This window comes from Megalops cyprinoides, chromosome 18 (genome assembly GCF_013368585.1).
Source record: "Megalops cyprinoides isolate fMegCyp1 chromosome 18, fMegCyp1.pri, whole genome shotgun sequence".
NCBI lineage: Eukaryota > Metazoa > Chordata > Actinopteri > Elopiformes > Megalopidae > Megalops > Megalops cyprinoides.
The window spans coordinates 17,419,596-17,441,609 of NC_050600.1; the positions used below are offsets into that span (position 1 = coordinate 17,419,596).

At 38.4% G+C, this 22,014-nt stretch overlaps 1 protein-coding gene across 1 annotated transcript; it reads left to right on the forward strand.

The window, feature by feature from the left end:
• The first annotated feature begins 1,323 nt into the window (after positions 1-1,323).
• LOC118793638 (probable E3 ubiquitin-protein ligase HERC3) lies at positions 1,324-10,554 on the forward strand. Its single transcript, XM_036551866.1, has 18 exons — positions 1,324-1,351; positions 1,752-1,875; positions 2,008-2,078; positions 2,599-2,820; positions 3,065-3,156; positions 3,464-3,594; positions 3,697-3,824; positions 3,915-3,982; positions 5,257-5,446; positions 5,920-6,074; positions 6,269-6,343; positions 7,437-7,577; positions 8,542-8,708; positions 8,863-8,929; positions 9,013-9,071; positions 9,491-9,674; positions 9,760-9,859; positions 10,340-10,554. Exons 1-18 carry the CDS (start codon positions 1,324-1,326, stop codon positions 10,552-10,554), a joined length of 2,217 nt encoding a protein of 738 aa, XP_036407759.1.
• Positions 10,555-22,014: the final 11,460 nt, after the last annotated feature.

Genomic DNA, 22,014 nt, shown 5'->3' on the forward strand with positions numbered 1-22,014 from the left:
TGTCAGAACATCAAGTCTTAATGTGTTTCAGAAAATCCATGTCCTTTTTATTGATGTGAACAAGAAATGTGATCGTAAATTAGTTCTGATATGAAGGTTAATAAATTATTAACACAATCTGAAATTATTTGCTGGGAATTTAATTTTCACTTTGATATGGTGTAATTTGTCTGTTAATGGATAACAAAATGAGACACCCTATATACATAATAGCTGCCCACCACACCTGCGGTATGTGTATGAAGAGACACTGGGGAATAGACTAGTGCACAGCTATTCAGAGGATTATACCTGTTAGGCTGCCAGTTATCATGCTACCACCCAGCTACTGTACATGATGTGAACCTCCGTAGGACTTTAAGGGGAGGCGGGCAACAGCTGCAGGTGTGGGTTATGGCTAATAATTATTCATTAACACTTCACCAAAGAAATTTCAGTGGTCATGTTTACATCTTAATACTTATTCATTTTCATAGCTAAACCATGCCTTGCTTGCTAAAGGGAGGAACTATGGGGCCAGAGGTTATCAAAGCAATCAAGTCACAAATCTGATTTAAGCAGCGGGGCCTGTTCTGTTGTTCATGTGTAATCACATCAAAAATGTGTCTCTCACACTGCACACACCATGAGCCCAGACTTCTAACAGAAATAGATGCGACTGTACTGTAACGACGCCATTTTTGTAAGCATACACCAGTACACCAGAACAATTCAGTAAGCATTGTACAAAAGATAAAGGTTTTCGTTTCTATTTCACAGAAACAGACGAATGAAACACAATATCAACATAGAAGATTACAAGTCATGGCAAAATTAATACGCCCCTAAAATAAAATATTTTTTATGACAAAGAAGCATTTACTGTAAGACCGTTTTTGGCTTTAATTTTAGGGAAAGCAGGATAACATTAATTTTGTTTTCAAAGCAAGCGATGGCATTAGAAAAGGCACTAACTTAAAATGGTTTACTTAAAAAAAAATACTGATGTATGACAAGAAGTTCAGGTGGTGCTTTCGTTTCGCAGCTGATATGTGTATGTTTCACTTTTGATTCATTCGCGAGTTTCGTTCACAATTTCCTGATGTCACCCTATAAAAACCTGGGCAATTCAACAACGAAGGCTACTGGTCAGCAGCGCTGTCAGAGAATGGGAATAGTGTTAAATTGAGCAAACTACATAAAACGATGTTCTGCTGGGGAGAAACAACTTCAGGGGATCTGAGGTTGGAGAACTGTGCCAAGATAACGACAATATCAGCTGGAAGAAGGGTGATAGCTTTTCTGCGAGAAAATGGGAAAGGAGCCTTTCTTCTACACAACAAAATGGGAGAAAAACTAGAAGGAAAACCAAGTAAATGCCTTTATTCTTAATGTGCTGATGCCGACGACGGTAATCGTTGTTGTCAAAAACGTCAACAATGGTTTTTGTTACAAACAATAATTTGCAGTGATATTTTTAAGGTATATCACATTGATGCTGTGTAGATTTGTGTTATATTTGCAACAGCAACTAGTAAAAACAAGCTGCAAAAAATGACACTGCATCAGAATTACTGGTGCACTCATTAACAGGTTTTAACAGGAAGTGTAGACTCTGTAGTGGCGATTCAGACATCTAGATAAAAGTCATTGTTAACGGTATCATTGGTATTATTGTTTATTAAAAGTAACGTAATTACCGATGGCATTGCTTGACAATTCAGGTGTGTAAGTTTCCATTGCCATAAAAGAGTGCTTCCTTCACGTTTCAGAGGCTCTGACTTTGAAGAAGGAGAGAATCCGGTCTTTGACCTGTGGTGCATCCCATATTGTCCTGGTTTCAGAGAGGAGCACTGTTTTCCAGCTGAACTGCGACGAAACACCCAGTATACCCAGGTAAAATAGTGGAAAAAATTATATATTAAAAATTTATATATATATATATATATATATATATATATATATATTCAATATATATTCAATTTATATGTTAATATCATATGGTCAAGGTCATATTTATGTTTTTAGGCCGTGCATAAAAGACAGACAGGTGATACAGGTTGCCTGTGGGGACCACCATACCATTGCACTCTCAAAAGGTAATTGGATCTGAAATTCATTGCTTGGTCTAAATCATGTTACAGTATTACAAAGTAAACAAACGGTATGACCTGTTGGCAAGGACTTTGTAGGCAGGACGAGAGAGAGAGAGAGAGAGCTCTTAGATGTCTTTCATCAAACAGTCAAATCATTGTAACGGAACTGTACAGGTACTTTACCCTTGCTGCAAAAGACCCAAGGAGACAAACAAATAATGCATTACATTATTGTGATTTGTCAAATTCTCTCATCCAGAGCAACTTACATAGGTTACAATTTTTACACATTGTCCATTTATAGAAAATTGTATGTTATGTACCTTGACCAAGGGTACAGCAGCAGTGGCCCAGTGGGGATTTACAACTTTTGGGTCATAAGCCCTGTTCCTTACCACTATGCTACACCGCTGTCAAAATAACACAAGCCTTGACAGAAGGGAAACCTAACTGAACGGTCATGAGTTACGGATGTGACTGATTCATTGGCCTGTTCTGACTGTGAAATTCTGACTTCACTCAGAGGGAGAAGTGTTCACATGGGGAAGCAACTCCAATGGCCAGCTGGGATTGGACCATGTGGTGTCCAGCCCCCTGACCCCCCGGCACGTCACTCTCCTGTCAGGGATGCCCCTGTCCCAGATCAGTGCTGGAGGGGACCAGAGCTTTGCCCTGTCTTCTTCAGGAGCTGTGTTTGGCTGGGGCAAAAACAACACAGGACAGCTGGGTCTGGGGGATATGGAAGGTGAGGTGTGGGAATTATTTTAATTTTCCATCGTAACACAGTAGATAATAATACATGATCTGTTCATATTGTTCTCATATTTCAAGGTATACCTCAAGAGAAAGCAGAGGAATACAAACACTGTCCAATAGACATAATAACAATAACTATGATGTCTGTAGTGACAGTTGACAGGTCATGTGTTTGATTATGTGGAAGTGAATTTTAAGCTATGAACAGTTAAAAAATGTTTTTTTTTCTGCAGACAGATATTGTCCAACCCCTGTGGATAGCCTAAATCTAAAAAGAACTGTTTCCATTTCGTGCGGAGAGGAGCATACTGCCATTCTGAACAAGGTTACAAAAATCACTTCTTTCTTCAGGTTTAAATGAAAATGTCACGTTGCCAGGGTGTCTTGGTTCACAGGAAATGTCTGGTCTATAAAACAGTCTGAACCCTTTGAAAATTCTGGGTCACCACATTCTCATGACTGCCCTCTGCAGGCGTATGATAGATCGAAAGCAGTGTAGAGAACGCTGTTGTACATCTAAAAATGTGAAAAAGGGGTGAACTACCACAAAAATACATTGTTACCGGTTTGCCAGGGCACAAATCTAATAAATTTCAGAATAGTCTATCATACTTGATTTTGCATCCTTCTAGGGAGGCTTGGTATTCACCTTTGGGTCGGGACGTTACGGGCAGCTTGGGCACAATTCGAACAGAAATGAGCTGCGGCCTCGGCTGGTAGCTGAGCTCTGGGGGTCGAGAGTGACCCAGTTAGCCTGTGGACGGTAAGCCAGTCAGTGGAGTCAGCAATTTTTACACATTTATTCCTCATTCGTTTCTCTTATCCATTCAATCCAATCAGTATGACCTTTTTGTCCCCATTTAAGGCACCACACACTTGCTTATGTTTCATTCTCAAACACGATCTACTCATTTGGACGTGGAGAACAAAGGCAGCTGGGAAATGGACAGACCAGTAATCAGAATGTCCCCCTTCCTGTTCAGTTGTCTCCAGGTGTGTACTTGTTTGCTCTTGCTGCAATTGTAAATGCATTCCATACTATTTGTGTTTGCACTCCATACCTTTTTTTTTTGCATCTTTCAGAGGTGGACAGAGGTGTGACCATTATTGCTGGGGGAAACCAGTCATTTGTTATGACATCCCCTGGTCAGGTAAGTTGGTGAGCAATAGATAAACAATCCAACCATTAATGGTGCAAGCTTGTGTTAATACAATAAGAAGGTCTGATATCACTAGAATGTTGTATATTTCATATCTTCTTCAGGGACTTGATAGGTCATACAGGATGTCACATTTTCCTTTTAAGACGATTTATACTGTAGATGAGAAATTCATCTCAGAATGTGATTCAAAACCATGGAAGAGTCTGAAAAGGTACGTGCCATACTGAAAGCTGCATAGTATTTCATGTCTACATTAACTAAAGCTAAAAAGGAAAGAAGGTTACTTACACATGTTATGCAATCTCTGTTACATTACCGATATTTAGGGTAATTGTTAGTGTCAAAATGTAATATGTAATATTCTTTTTTAGGAAAATAATACAGATGTTCTCATCTGCATCATGTCTCAATGGTAGCTTTCTCCAAAGGTAAAAACAATAAATTATTGGTATACCTTATTTGCAGCATCAGCAAATTGTAATGTGCTTCAAAATGGCCATGGGCAGCTACATTGCAAAGGGGTCAGAGAACTGTAGTCGTAAGCAGGTTACTGATTAGTATCCAGTATAGTTAGTATCCAGCATAGTTTGGGCACTATTGGTGTGGCCTTGAGACTCTTAAGCATTACTTTGCTTCAGTGGCTGTTTAGTTGAGGATAATATACATACCAAATGTAAGATATGTATTTTTCTCTGAATTAAGTTTCAGAATTATTACATTTTAGCATTGGTAACTCTGTGTTTCTTTTTTATCAGTCATGACAACCATTATCTCACCACAACGGACAATCCAGGCCTGGACTTGTCTCTTGCACGTCTAGCTTTTGAGAAGCTGGCAAAAAATGACAGACTGTTGACTCAGGTATTTCTGATTCTGACTCAGGCTGAATGAATGAACTGATGTATTTTTCTGCAAAAAAGATTATCTGTGAATGTCTGTGAATTATCTGTGAATTATCTGTGAATCTGTCTCATGACTCAAGCTGTTTGTGAAAATATTCTCTAATTTATTAATATAAAAAAGGATAAATTTTTTTACTGAGAATTTTTTTTTACTGTGTGTCATCATAGGCTTGATTGACAGTTATCCTTTTCAGTTACAATGCAAATCAAGAACTTTCACTGTAAAGATCAGAATACTTGCAATGTGAAAGACTTAGATGTTAACAAGCTCTCACTAGCACTCTTGCCTTGCAGTGCACATTATGTTAAAGTGTTTGTGTTAGCCACAGGAGTTTTGCCAGATTGTTCTCATTGTTTCAGATTGGATCAGTGGTCCAGAATAGGCTGATTCCCTCTCTGCGGCTATTGCCTGCTAATGTGGAAGCCTTGAGAGTCTACTTGATCCTACCTGAGCTCCTGAGGGTCCTACAGACACCGCAGAGAGAGCTCCTCATTGTAGATTTTGCTGACTCGATTGTCAAACTGCGTCCACTCCATCTTGAGATCCTTGGTAAACATCACAGCACATTTTGCACTGCTTTGTGTTCGACTGATGCATTGGTTAAGGGTTTCAGGGGTGACTGTGTGTAAAAATGACAAAAGTTAATGGGATTATCTTCTTTGAGCATGACAAATTTTGAGCATAAAGTCTCAGACATCACTCATTAGTCTGTCAGAAAGTTCGTAACTTTCAGTTTAAACAGAATAAAAAAGATCCCTTACAGCATTAGAAACAGCACCTTTCATGTTTTTATTTTCACTTGAATGACTTCTGTTCTTCATGAAATGCATGTAGATTTGTGGTCCTTACAAGAGTGAATGATAAAAAATTGGGATGTCCAAACAAGCATTTTCCCAGGGATTTTGTTCTGAGAGTTTTGTTTGAAGATTTCCAACGAGGGCATAAGGAAGTGGATATTGTCTGGGTTCATTTGTACATTTTGCACTTGTAATAATTCCAATGCTCATTTCTCATTTTAATAGAGGGCTTATGGTTCAGACTCCCAGACACCTTCTTCAAGACCGTGGTGAAGGTTTTTCACTCAGTGTCCACCTGGTACCTCCACCAGATAAGAACAGAGTACACAGATCACTGGGCATTGGTGAAGACTGTGCAAGTCTTAGAGAAGCTCTACAAGGTACAGGATCCTTTATATGGATACAGTGCTGTAGGGTGTGGTCTTTGAGGAAGGTATTCACATGATTTGGGACCAACAATTTGCAAAATAAATAAATGTACATGGGACTGTATTGGATTAACATATACATGGAAAAATAAATCTCACATATTCTGGTTTAAGGTAATTGAAGCAATTGTCCATTTTGCATGCAGGTTAACCACAGAGCTGGAAGGAAGATAGACGACAGTAACTTCTACATCAGTGAGGTGAAACGCTTCATTCCATTGGTGAGTATACATTTTAGAAATTGTGAATGTGGAATTGTTAACATGGAAGTTTGTATATGAACACTCAGTTTTGTTTTTATGAATATCCTCACAGTATGACCCAATGAATCTTGAAGATCAGTTATTGGAGAATATGGAAGTATGGATTATTACATATTATTATTATTACATTACATTTTATCTTAATTTCTATCAGTAATGTGGCTTCTTAATGTCTTGAAACAGCTATCGCTTACCTCTGTCTTGTACTGTATCCTTCAGATAATTTTGTACAAACTGACATCTTTCCAAAGCATCTTTGACATGGAAGCAAAATGCTTGGTATTCAGGAATTACCGGTATGTAGTCTTGGTATACACAACTTTCTTGTGGTCATTTTTTACATTGTTTATATTGTATAGGTAATTACATTCAAATACAGAAAACAACAACTTTTACAAAATAAATTTCACTTGCAGCTGTAAAAAAGTTACTCTCTATCCCTTAACTTTAAAAATAAATAATAAAAATGAAAAGAAAAGCCTGATAATGTCAGTTGGCATTTCCTTTGCTTCACTTGTTCACAGATACATGTGCATGGATGCCCGGTTTGTAAATTACCTGTCTGTGAGGAGAGGGTCCCTTCTAACTGACACCTTCAAACACCTCCGAAGCATTGACTTTAATTACAACCTGCCTCTGAAGGTTACTGCATTGTCAAAGAAGTTTTCCCATTTGTGCTTTAGTGTTAATCAATCAGCAAAGTTCAAGCATGTTGGTGCTTTTCCAACACCAAGACCAATATTCAACCATGAGTATTTTAGTACTGGCATGAAATTCAGATTAAATAAGTAATTTCTTGCCATAATTATTTCCTGTCAACTTCAAATGTGGATTGAATCCAGGTAAAGGTCTTGATTGGTGCATGCAAGCATTTATGGCTTGGAAGCTCCACCAATGGTGTGTATTTGAAAACAGTTTCAGTATGGCATGTTCAGTTTCATATATTGCATAATTAAGACTCCACTATGAGCCACTTAAATGGATTGCTGTTTTAACAAGTAAGGAAACTTTTTGTTTAATGTTTTGACCTCTTTGGCTTCTCCCATTTCAGGTGAAGTTTGAAGAGGAGGATGGTATCGATGAGGGAGGTGTGTCTCAGGAGTTCTTCTCTGTCATTGCAAAAAAACTCTCTTTGGAGCTGAGGGTGTTTCAGTTATTTGAAGAATCCAGACTTGTCTGGTTCACTCCAGAGGTTTGTATTGTTTTATACTCCACACATACCATGAAGTTTTTATTGTTCTTAAACACTTATTCCGTCAGTTCATAAAACTGAGGAAATAATGACTGAGAAACAAATACTCCTTTCCTGTCAGTGAACTGAAATGTTTTGATATATGCCCTGGAGGAACTGATGGCTTTCAGCTAAAGGATGTGCTGACAGCTTGGCTTCAGCCAGGATATTTGCTGGCCTGCATTTTTGGAAGTGATTCAGATTTAATATTTACACAGGATTGGTCAGATGGATAAGAGTCTTGGTAGAAATATTGTAAAGATAGCTGTTCTTTACTTGCCTTAGTACTAATTACCTGAACTATAAGCATTTTAGACCAGTCCCAAATATGACATAACCAATAAATCATTATTGTTAGAGGACTTCGTAACTATACAGGATGTGGTAGTAAGTAGTAATGTAAAACAGCAAACTAGTTAGTGCTCTACTCAACTCTACTTTAGCTCCTTAGGATTGAGCTTCTACATGTTAGCACATGCAAACTGGATATTGTGAATATTCTTATTCACAGCAATTCCCTCACTGTCTACATGGTGAATATAATTAAGCCACACCATCATCCACAGCTCAAAATGGATATGGGTTCGGAACACACCCAGTGTGTCAACAGTAATGATTTAAGGCACATTCTTTAGTAATGCATTCCTGGATCGTCTGTTTAAAAAGTAGTTATATTTGACTAAATTTTTATCAATGTGTAAATGTGTCTGTGTGATATTATGTTGCAAAAAATCTTAACAATGGTGCTATAAAATAGCTTCTGCTTGTGTTCATCTAAATCTTTCATAACTTGACCTAATTAATGTATCATTTATCATGCTTTCACTGTTGATTCAGAGTGACAAAAATAAAACTGGTGAACACTTTTAAAATAATGGTGACGGTTATAACACAGGATGGTCTTGTGATATGTCTGCACTTACAGGGTCACTGTGAACATGACACATTCTACTTGCTTGGCATTCTCTGTGGAATGGCTCTGTACAACTTCTGTGTGGTGAATTTCCACTTCCCCCTGGCACTCTTTAAGAAACTACTGGGTTTTACCGCAACCCTGGAAGACCTGGAAGAACTTTCTCCCACTGAAGCCAGGTAAACTATTTAACTGCTTAACGGTAAAATGTTTCATTTTCATTCCATATGCTTGATATTTGACCAGTTCTTTTTGGTATTTTTTATAACTTCATGGTTAATTGTTGCCACATAAATACATATAAATATTTATTTATTTATTTGACTGAATTAGGAGCTTGCAAAAGGTGCTAGATGAAGATGATGAAGATGTTGTGGAAGATCTATATTTGGATTTCACAGTGAGTTTCATTCTCCCTCACCCCATAAACAATGAGGCCTGTTGGTCACCATCACCGGCTTGAAAAATGCTGTCTGTTCATAGGTCAAAGGTCAAGAAATAATGCCAGGTGGGAAGGAGAAACCAGTAACCAAAAGCAACAGGTATGATGATGATGATGATTATGATGATGATGATCAGTATTATTAATATTATGACTCAGCAGAAATGAAAATGATAAACAATGCATCTCACATGAATTATAACAGCAAATATTGGAATATCAAACCCAATGCAGTGTTCTGAGATGATCTAATTTAAAGAAGCATTTAAAAAGAATAAAACACTGTGCCTTGTAGGACTGGATTACAACAGACCAAGTCAAAAATAAGATGTGAATGGGAGGAAAGTGACTTTCGTTATTAGAGAGATACAAGTCTCATAAAACACTGTGCAATTCTGATGTAATAATTTTAGTTTTGCATTATCTGTCAGTAAAGGTTTTTTCTTAAAGTAATGTTTGGAAGGTAAATGCAACATAAAGCCTCATTCCCTTTTCTCTGCTTTCTTTTCATGCTCACAGGCAGCAGTATGTGGACGCATACGTTGATTTTGTGTTCAACAAGTCAGTCAGCGGACAGTTCGAGAAGTTTTTCAAAGGATTTTCAAAAGGCTGCCCGAATGAGAAGTGGAGAATGTTCCTCCCTGAAGAGCTCATGGCCCTGCTCACTGGAAACGTCGACTACGAGTGGGGGGAGCTGAAGAAGGTGCTGCTTTCAGTGAGCCCAAACACCTTTTACTGTTTGCTTCTCAACAAAAGTGTGAACCCTCATTTTTCTCTTTCGTGAACAGAACGCCAAATACGTGGGATACAGAGCCACAGACCCAAACATCCAAAATTTCTGGACTGTTTTCGATGAACTGTCTGAGGAGCAAAAGAAACACTTCCTGTGTGAGTACATTGCATTATTGTAATTTGGCACATGCCCTCATACAGAGCAACTTACACAGTGCATCTAATAAAGTGGCATGAAAAGTTGCACACACAGGACACCACTAAATACACATTAATGAATGTCAGTGCCAAACATAGTGCTGAGATCGCATATGTGTGCCTAGATGATTTTAGGACTATACCATTCCAAAAATAGTGGTGCAAACCACATGCATGCAAGTAAACCTCTACATACCCAATTAGTGTGAGACACTTCCGCATACTGTATACAATTGTATATAAGAGGGACAAAAGATGAGCTGTAGCCTTTGAACTTCAGTGCAACACAATGTAATCCACATGCATGGTGGTTATATTAGATGCATGGATACATTTATCTTAAACTTAAAAATCTACCAGATACTACTGAAAAAGAAACATCTATGTCTGTTTCGGACAGTTGTGAGAAAACGGTCTTGTTTCCTTGGTGTTTTTTAGCCTTCATGACAGGATGTGACCGGCTTCCTGTTGGGGGGCTGTCCAAAATGCGGATGACCATTGTGGACCCAAACAAGGACAATCCAGACAGGTACTATCCAGTGGCGAGCACCTGTTTTTACATGTTATGCCTCCCAAATTACAGCAGCATCAACGTTCTGAGAGAGAAGTTTATGCATGCCATCACCTTCTACGAAGCATTCGGAGAGCTGTAAAATACAATGTGGAAATGGATGATGTTTTTGCTGCATAATTTGAAGTACACACTCCTGCTGTAATCGTATCAATATGTTCCATGGCAGGAAACACACTGAGGAACTGTACTGTGTTGCTATATAGTGATGTTCATTCTTATATATATAATTATGATGTATAATATCTGCATATGGTTTATTTATTGATTCTCTGACTTGAAACATCAGCCATTGCCCTACTATCTCTAAACTGGAAATCCTGCTGGTCGCAGGGCTACTTTTGTATCTAAGCTTTCATAATGATGGAATTTCTGGGGTATTCTATAGGGTATTATCAACTAGTGGGAGCGTGTACATCTGAATATCATGTCTTAATGTGTCTCAACAAATGCCTGTCCTATTTTATTGATGTTCACAAGAAATGTGATTTTAAATTAGTTCTGGTATGAAAGTTAATAAATTGTTAAAATAATCTGAAATTATTTTCTGGGAATTTAATTTGTCAAGCTGATGTGTGTAATGGACAGGAAAATGAAGGATACCCAAACTATATAACAACCACCCAATGCCTCACCTTAAAGTGCTATGGGGGTCTATATCACCTACAATAGCTGCATGGTACTGAGCTGTGTGTGGTGATCCTCTGTATAGATGTATTAGAGCTGTGCATGTAGGTCATGTCTAATTATTCATTAACTGGCACTACACCAAAGAAATTTCACTGTTCATATTTTACGTCTCAATACAGATACATACTCATTTACATAGCTAAACTCTCTTGCTCAGGGGAAAAACAGAGAGGGGCCATGTGGGATTGCCAAAGCAATCAAGACAAACCTAATTGAGCCACTTCTGTTCATAATATGATTAATCACAACAAAAAGGTGTCTCTTAAGCTGGCTGATGACTGCTTACAGAAGGAGCAAACGTAAATAATAATAATAATAATAATAATAATGGAAGCACACAGATAACCTGCTAAACACAGTGAACCTTGCTCTCCAGCTACACACCTGTGTTTAATCTGCCTCTGATTAGACAGGTGGGACTCGTTAGCCAATTATTGATGAAGCTGCGAACATAAAAGATAACAAGCAAGTGCAACAGTAATAACCATTTAATAAATACAGTAGGTCTTTTATGAAAGAGAAGCATTTGTTCTTAGACTGTCTTCACAATTACACAGGCTTGTGCCACAGCTGTTATATTTAAATCTCATTCGTTATAGCAACTGTAATATTTGAATTTTCAGCAAATATTAATGGGGTGTTATCTTATAACATCATACACCATATGCTGCAGTAAGAGTAGTTACAGTGTCCAGTGTACAGTGTTATTAAATAAAAGCCTGATTTGTTCCTCCATGTGTAGTATGTTGAATCACAAGAACTGCTTTTGTGTTCAAGACATTCATTTTTTAGCATTTATACCATGTCACACTAGGTGGCGCAAATGTTCTAAATGTAACAAGAGCATTTTAAGCATAATGGGACTGCCGCACAATTTTAAGTGTAATTACTGTAAATACATTTACAGTAATTGCTAAAAATACTATCATAACATTATCCTCATGATCACCAATGAATGGATTTACAGTTTGCAAAAGCTACTGACAGTTAGTTATGTTAAAATGTTATTTTCTTATGCCATAAGCCTTAAGGCTTTTTTGTGAGGATTGTTGGAAATGATTGCACAATAATGGTGTAAAAAATGATGTGCGATCACTAATGAGTGAGAATGTTATTTTCTGGTTATTTCCAAGGTAAATGTGTTGCTGGAAAATACAGTCCTACTAATCAGAAAAGGTCAAGAAGCAAGGGCACAGCACTGAACCAAAGCGGTTATTGAATGGAGTGCAGACATATTATGAAGTGACCTTGTAATTTTCTTTTTTTGTTTGTTTGGAGTATTGGGGAGCCTTGTGGCAACTATGGTCTCAGCATAATTCTACTGCCTGATTCAATGCCAATACATTTTTATTGCTTACTATTATCCTTTCTATTTACCTGACTCCTCAGAGCTCTGCTGATGCTGAAAATGTTGGTGATATTCATTTCTCAAAGAATTTGTTCAAAGTTGATTGTCATATTGAAAAAATTCTGAGGAATGAAACACAGCACTAACTACTCCAAAGCCAGTATTTAATTTCGTACCCTGTAAACATTACTTGCAATTTTATCTATGGTTGGCAGATTCTGGGTATATGTACACGTTACATTTATTCTGCTCTCTTTTGACTTCCAGTATGTTCTGTAGTGGCCTCTTGTGTAACTTCTATAGTGACATAATCCTGCTTTAGACTGTTGGCTCTGGCCCACAAGCCAAAGCCAGCATGGCTGTCAGCAAGTCTTCAGTCTTATCATGATTACTCTGTGACAATGGTGTAGTTAAGAAAGGACAACACAGAGCAGCGGCCACTTAAGCGTACCACTCATACTCCACGCTCGACTTTAAACTGCTGACTTAAGCTGAGTCAGGGACTTATCATGCTGCATATGTGTTTTGATAAAATATGTCTTTGGGAAAGGGCATTTCAAGATGTCCTTACAGTGCCAAGAATACAGATTGATAGCTTGATAACAGATAAGAGTTTTGTCATGGGAATGATCTAGGCATATATTCAATGTCATACTGTCCCATACAGACACACAATTTCTACGTAGTTTTAATTTAAAATAGACAGATATCCAAAAATATTGATGGGTGCACTTGACATCTGCCTCCTTCACCTTTTATTATTTGGTTTTTTGCTTGTGTTGTACTCTACCTCACTTGTAAGTTGCTTTGAATAAAAGTGTCTGCCAAATAAATAAATGTAAATGTAATGTAAATGTTATTACATCAGTACCCACTATCCACTATAAACCATGAGGGGATTACTTCTTACATCTGTACATACAGATAATATTATTTGTATATTAAAGAAATCCACAACATATCCATAACCTTGCATATTAGACAGTGGCGATAACACACACAAACACACGCACACACGCACACGCACACACACACACACACACACACATACACGTACACACACACGCACACACACACACATACACATATAATAACTGAACAGGTATTGTATGTGTGAGATGGGCCTGGGCATTTTCTTTGGCAGATAAAAGTCTCTTGTTAATAAGCATGTCTGGAGGTTTGCTATGGCTAAATAAACCACTGTATCAGTGGCCTCTGGGATGCGTTGTAAAGCCATGCAGATCTTCATGTTGCTCTCTCAGCTCTGTTGAGCTCTGGTTACACCTCGGCATTGACTGTTCCCAAGGCTTCTGTGGGAGGATATAGAAACGCAGCTCTTAAACTCCAGAGACATCTGCAAGCCTTATTTACACAACACTTTTTTATCCCAGTGTATCAGTCACACCGTGTACTGAAGTGTAAGGGGGTAAAAAGAACTCTCAGGTCCTCTTTACCCTCTAGTGAACTTCATGCCCCCGTTATGATCTTGAAGCTCGAACAAAGTAATTAAAGCCCTTTGTTGTGCATTCAGTGGTGATTGCTCTGCATTGAATCATCATGTTGGAATTATTTTTTAAAAACTGCAATTTCTCCAAATTGTGAGATTAATTCTTGTGAGATTAATCACAAGCATATTGTCATCTCACAGAATTTCAAAGAGCCCAACAACTGCTTTTTTCAGACTTTTGAGTTGTTAGAATGTTGAATGTAGAATGAAGTTGTTGTCATAAATCCTCATCATAAGCATAGTGGCTTTGGAAAATGTTCCCACTCTGAGACTGTGATTAATGTTCTCTGTGAAAACCAGGACATAGACATAGCATTGTATACACCTTTCCTTTATTTCCCCCACTAAACCTTCTTCCTATCCAATCCACAAGGCCTCATGCTGTTTCCAGCACATTGTAACTGCAATTGCAATTTGCTTAAGCCACTCTTATTCAGATTTTGAAATCACCAGTTTTTATTTTGAAATCTTCCATTAATACAGTGCTATACAATTTTCTGAGGCAATCTGGGTTGTAGCTACCCCTTGAATGCAATAGTGATGCCCCACCTGAGTACTGAACTGAGAAGCCTTGCTCCTTACCACAACACAATAACGCTGCCCTGGGAAAGCACAAATCCATTCTCCAGGTTTGATTCTCTTATGTCATTTTCATGTTTTTTTTCCTGTCTTACAAGTTTTCAGGCCAACTTGACCTGCCAAGCTTCTTATTCCCTGCAGGCAGTGAAGGCCATGCGGGTCTGTCTGTCTGGCTTCCTGTGGACGTCCTGAACTCTGTGCATTACATCACACTGACCGCGCCTCCAAGCATGGGTGCACTCCACCTGCAGCTGAACCCCATCACAGGTATCTGTCCATCCTACCTCTGGGTGTCAGGTCCAAATAGCAGTTTATGGGCTTGGATTGTGAATAGACAGCTCAGAATCCCCCCAAAATCTCCAGGTGTGGCCATGTTGTTTTACTACTGGGCAGAGCACACTGTTGCAGTTGTATAGTTCAACATGCAATATTTTGCCTTGAGTGCTGCTATCTCCTAAACTATACAGAAGGAAGCCATTTTGTTCTCTGGTTTTCTTACCCTGAGACGTCCCTTTCATGCACAGCAGTAGAGCAGGAGTGCTTTGTTTGTTTTTGCCCCCTTGCCTAGCCAAAAGATGTGTCCAGGTTAACAGTATCTGCCAACATTTTGCGTAATTTTGGTATGACCTGGGGGAGAAAAACACCTTGTGCTGAGCACATTTCCATGTTTTTATATAATATGTAGTGTTATTTTGAAAAGAAGCAAGTGGACTGTCTTCACATTCATGACAATGAGGAGATATTTCAGAATATGACTGACAAGATTTCAGAGAGTAGACAAAACAATAAAAAATTAGCAAACACTAAACATATAAAATTTAAAGAAACCATTTTTTAATCATTTCTAACTGTTTGGATTTGTTTTACACGTACAGTTTTAAGAGCAACCAGAAAATAGACGATATGCGTAAGCTTGAACTTGAAGGAGTGTTCTTAAATTCTCTTTGCTGTCGTCAAGGGCACAAACTGAAAAATGCTGGGAATATTAATCAACAACCTTCAAATAAATGCAAATTGAATTAAATGCCGTTGAAAATGTATTTATCTCCATCTAACAGAAAAGGCCAGTGGCTTACAATATCATTCTATTTCCAGCTCAGCTATTTATGAGGGAACAAACTAAGGTCATGTTTGGTATTGGAATGCTTTCTGTTGTCGTACAAATAATATTGTATTAAATGTCAACAGCCTATGCAATGCCTGCGCTGTATACAGCGTGCATGGCCCATTTAAGCTTTTCTAGGAAAAAAAAGCATTTTTGCTGGCTCCCTCATAAATGGTGACACTGGCAACATCATTGCATATAAAACACTCTTTTTATAGGGTTCAATTATTATCTAATATATCCACAGGACATGGTGCTTGGAGACAGTTTGGGTTAATTATATTTAATAAACATAAAGGGATTTTAAAGAGAGGAATGTGATGATTTACTGTGTGACTGAAGAGCCAAAATAGCCATTGACATATCCCCTCTGTGGTTTGACCCACATAGGCTGAGTCTCTTAGTAAACTAACAAGAACAGTGAGTAGACCAGAATGAATTAAAGAGTCAATAAATTATGTGACATTCTGCATTATCTGCATAAATTACATCTTAATTTTCTGTGTGTTCTTGGTAATATTTAGTATGAGAACAGATCTATGCATATCCCAATTAATTCTTAATTTATGTTACCCCTTATACTTTTACCTGCTGAATACTGTGTATTACTTACCAGCAGTAGGAATGTAGTCTTCACTCTTCCATTAATGCTATTTTGCACTGTTATGCTCAGTTTACAGTGCTTGTTCGTCGTGGTGTAATCTTCAAATACTTTTTAATTATATTTCTGTTACTAAGCATGGTTAGGCATTTTGTATTCATAGATGCAGTGGCATAGTACTGGATCCTAACAATGACATTTTACATTTTACATACAGGGAAGCTGTTTTCTGGGATATAGTCTAACAGTATCTGGTGGTAAGTGAGTGACATCCTTGGTCCTTGATTCTCAGACTTGATCCTCATTGCCTTTCTTATGCTGTATATCCTGGCTTCAGTTAGCCTAATTTGCTACATGAAGATATCATGACATGATACAGTATATGATGATATCATGATACGCCAAATGACAATTTTCAGAGAGAATCAATGTAGCCTGATCATACAGACCAGCATTGGTCAAGAAAGCTTCTGCTGGCATCACAAATTTAAGCAAACACCAAGTTTAGTCATGTCATGGATGGGAATAACAATATCACGTGAAAATTTAGCTCTCTTATCTTCATTGCTAAAAGCTCCGTAGCAAAGTCTTTTTTGGACCAAGAACGCTTACAGCTGTTTTCATCTTATGTCATAAATCCAAAGAGAGATGAGGTGGTCGAGCCAAAACAGACATCAACTTAATCTAAAATAATAAATCAGACAATCAGACAATCTTCAGCTAAGGTCACAGCTTTTCTCCATTAGTCTCTTACATAACATTTTCAGCTAGCAGTAGCAGTGAGAAACAATAACTGCCTCCTTCAAGTTGACCAGTAATTATTGACGTAATTGGCTGCAGGTGGCTGGAGAGATGCAATAGCTGCTCTGTGAATGAATCTTTAGATTATAGTTGCGCAGTGTCCAATAACACGTAAGATAACCCACTAACTGGCAATCCTTGCCTTCCTATTCTATTTTTGCAAAGAGCATGGCATTGCTTTTGTAAACACATGCTTGCAAAATGAAGCAATGCATTATACTGTATATGGTTTCACTTAAGATGATTTTAGCAGTCGTTTTTGATTTTGGTCATTTTTTAATTGTTGTTGTTTTTTTGTAATTTTTAATTGTTTTATATTATGCAGGAAAACAAATCAAGTCAAATGAAATCAAGGCCAAAAATAGCACTTGGTAGATACACATTTCAAAAGGTGCAGACCACACCTACACATTGTTTGCTTAAGCACATTCGTTACAACAATGTGTTTAACAGGTTGAACATAGGATTAGGAGAATGAGTAAAAAGCAGGTGTTCTTTGTTCTGGAATGCTTCAGAGTGTACTTAAGGGAGTAGTGGGGGTGGAAGGCTAAGGAGTCCTTCATTTGGAGTCTTGGGTGGACACTCTGGAGGCTCGCAGGATGTCAATACCCCCGGTCTAGGAACCCAAATATTTAGGGGAGGAGGAGGGATGTGGAAATTTCAAAAACATACAGAAAAAAGGTCAGTGGTAGTTTTATGATAGCATTGCCCTTCCTCCTGTTAGAAAACAGGTGAAAGAGTCAAGGCAAACACTATTGTATAAACATTATTCAAATGTGCTATTTTAAAGATATTTTTGCGTGAACCAAAACTGTGGCACAGGATGCTGTAACATTGCTGTGCTAATCATTTCTGATCTCTCTGAGGGATTACAGTGTCAGATTGTCAATTAGAATACACTTTACAAGGGTGTAAATTTGGCTGGGATTATATCCATTAGGGGTTTCGATCTGTACATAGCAGATGCAGACAGAAAATATTTCAAGTCTGTGCACATGGGAAGAGGCTGCAACAACACCCCCCCCCCCCCCCCCCCCCCCCGCCAATCTGACTGCTTGGCACAGATGAGGATGTGGGTCCCTGATGTATTATATATGCTTCCCGTCTGTCAGCTTCGAAAGCTGAAACTGTCTCCTTCTGCCTGTAAAAAATGAATATGTTTGTATTTATTTTTTGTCCAGAAGCAGAGTTTCAATGGGCAACCTGCTAAATGCATTGTTGTTATACTTGCTATCAAACCACAGACTGCAGACCAGTTTAGACACACCTGATTAAGATAATGGGAAACATGCATTCAAAGGCATTTAGATCTAAAGATGCTTGAAATTTGTTCCACAGACAAACATAAATTGTGAAGTTGATGCCCAGGTATGAATTTCTCTCCCAAAAAAAACATTTAAAAAATATTTTTGCCTATTTTGAAGAATCTCAAATATAAGATAGTATTGATTTGTTTATAACACTTTTTTGACTGCAAAATTCCATTTGAGTTACGTCATGGTTTTGATGGCTTTACTATTACAGTACTCCCAAATGTGGAAAATAGGAAAAATAAAGAAAGAAAGAAAACTGTGTCCAAACTTTTGACTGGTACTGGAGCTGATTTAGGAAATGCTTTTGAAGACATTTCGTATTGTTTCTGACTCATATGTTTTCAAAGTGCTCCCCTTTTCTCTTGAGGGGTTTTTGCCATGAAAGTACAATCACTGCGTGTTTGCACAGAAACAGCCCTTTGAGGGATTCCATGCTCAATCCAGTCAAACTTAGTCTCCCATTCACAGAATAGGACATAATGTAATAACCCAAGAACACACCGTCTTTCTCAGGTTGTGTTGATGTTAATTACAGTTAATTGCAATCACACTGATACAATGACATTTGATAATGTCATAGACAGAAATGCCACATTGGTTTGCGATGCGCGTGGTTAATGGCCCCGGAGCTCTTGATGATGCATACATATGCAGAGCAGAGGTACTACTTTTAACACAAATGTCTATTGACGTGTTCCCAGATATGCACAGAAATGAAATGGGCTCAATGCAGAACGAAAGAAAAAACACAAAGCCAGATCAGTGCAGTAACACTCAGGCCTATGCTGCTTATGAAAGGAATGATAGGAATTGGTACTGCTTTGTATCAAACGTGATCAGTGTCGGGAAAGGTGGGAAAGAGGCACAAAATTCTACAGAAATTTGCCATTGTGACATTGCAGACAGTGACCTGTGTGCTGAGGCATGCATTTTCAGGACAGGTTCAACAAATTCTGAAGCAGCGGGTTGTGACCCTCTACAGTGGGTTTCTGCTGGCGGGACAGCACTGCGGAGCAGCACTGAGTAAACTATTCTCATAACCAGAAGGGGATGCATTCAAATCCCAGCTGGGCCACCACTGTTGTGTGTAAAACATGTAAGCTATGATAGCCAGCCTGAATAAGGATTTGCATTATGTCAGCCAGTACATTACATAAAGTGTTGCTCAAGCCCAAAAACCACATGTCACCAAAGCTGTGTAAGGACAGCTACATCTGAGAGGAGACAGAAAATGTTGGAGCTTTCCATCCTCACAGAGCAAAAGTATGACAAATCAGGGAATGAAATACTACTACTCTCTGCTGCTTCCAGCAGTAAATTGCCCAGGACTAATATTACAGCTGCTTCCCACTGTTCTTGTGTACAACGTTACTAAGTAACTCTGGCTACTTGGAGCACAGCTGCCACGGTGCTTTGCCTGTTTTTTACATTAACCTCCAGTTCCCTCTGGGAGAAAATGTTCAGTCTATGTGCTGCTGCCTAACGGAGGCCAGATCTCCAGAGGTGGTGTCTCTGATGGACCTGTAATGTGTGGTAGTTAAACAAGGTTTCTAAATGCAGGAAAAAGAAAAAACATTTCACACAGCCTTCTTGCTGACAATTCAGCACAAGCTGTTACAGAGTTTACAATCCTTGAATTGCTAAGGAAATTAGGGGACAATTTTTTTGTGTTCTCTGAAAGTACATGCATCCATGCATTCTGTCAGGAAAATTATGAACAGTTATCCATGTTTTCATTATTTTTATGCACATAAACTCTCACACTTCACATATATGACTTTAATTTCTGAGCCATAAACTTACATATTCGTGAAATACCTAGCAAGCAGGTTTCTCTCTTGAAGCCGGTTGAGTGTGTTAGGTGCACGGAAGGCCCCTATGAGGGCACATGCACAGCTCATGCCGGCTCTGTTTAGCTTCTCTATGCTACCTGCGTCACAGGGGAGCATGGGAGCGCTTACATAAGGCCCGCTATCGTCAGGGCAAGCTGTTTGCACTTCCAGCGCCTCTTCAGAGGGAGGGCTCCTCACGTCCGTACGAACCCCGTCGGGCCCCCGCGGAAGCGTACGCGCTCTCGGCTGTGAGAAATCTAATGTCAAACGGCGACCTTTCAGAACTTAATGAAATATGATATGTTCACTTCGCCGCATGGAATTTCTGCCGTCGATGTTTGCCGCAGCGCCACGCTCGAAATCCCTTTCCCAGAAATGCATTAAGCTTCAAATGGATTAAAGATTTCGTAAACCAAAATTCATGGAAGGGTTTCTGGATTTTTGTTTTTTTTAATGAACGTAGCTAATAATCAGGAATATTCACAAATTGGTGGAGGAGGAAGTTTGTCTTAAATTTCAAGTGAAGTGGAAGAAATCATGTTTAATGCCTTTAAGTAGGGAACATTTTTCATATTGTTTGCTTCTGACCTCTCACTGGCACTGAAACATAGTCAAAGTGTCCCATCCCAGTCTTAGTTTCCCCAGTATATATGCTACTATTATGAAGACATACAAGATGGTCCTCAATATAGTTCAGATAAAACTAGTGGGAAATGCTGTAGGGGCTCTTGTGGTACTTGAGGAAGAGCTGAGCTTCATCTGTTTCATTTATTGGTGGGCAAATTATTGACTCCATAACCTTTCAGAATGAGCCAATTGGGTAGTAAGGTACTTGAGTGAAAAATGTATGGTCTGTATATGCTGTTCAAGAGCACATTATTTTTGTTTCTGGGAGTAAATGTTATCTGTTTATTAGCTTAAATGGAATAAGAAATGAAAGCAAAACTCCTTCTTGTGTATCAACTGTATGTCACAAAATCCAAACCACTGGAAATGTCGTATCAGTGGCATAGGTGGAAGAAAAGATTATTTTACAGCAGGCACATTTTGTAATGAACTCAAATTTATAGCAATACAAGCAAAGCCTTGGACCGATGGTGTGTGTCTGAGGAGCATGCACTCACCCACAAGGGTAGAGCACTCTTCTTTCATGTTGTCACTATAGCAAAGTCCCATGCACTTTGCTCTTCTGATCCTAGGACATTATGATCACCTCTTTAGTGCTGTCTGTCCTGAAAGCAGCTTTTAAGCATCTTTAATGTAAGCAAATACAGTTAAATGAGCCAAAGTCTGAAACATTAAACCTGTCCTGTTATTATTGTATAATGGTCATCCAGTATTTTCCTTCTGTTGCCCTGATGAATGATACGTGAAAGAAAGAGCGTCAGTAATGGAAAATGCCCATCTTAGGATGTTTGTACATTCAGGTTATGCTCTGCGTCAAAAGTGAAATGAATGCTAAATTTTATTAATAAACATATGATAATAAGAGATTTTAGGGGCTATTTGCTACAGTGATATAATTTTGTTGTGCACAAAAATCTAGAGCAGTTCAGCATGAAATTGCAGCATATGGTCCATCAAATTGTAGTAAGAATCACTGACCTTTCTGTAACTGGTACAATCAGTTTGCCCATCAGGGATTATTGAATGAAATCACTGTCTTATGGAAATCCATTTTTGATACAAAAACACCTGTCAGTAGCCAAAAGTGGCATGCTATAAGATATGTAATATGTAACCTTAGACAATATTGAAACTAATAT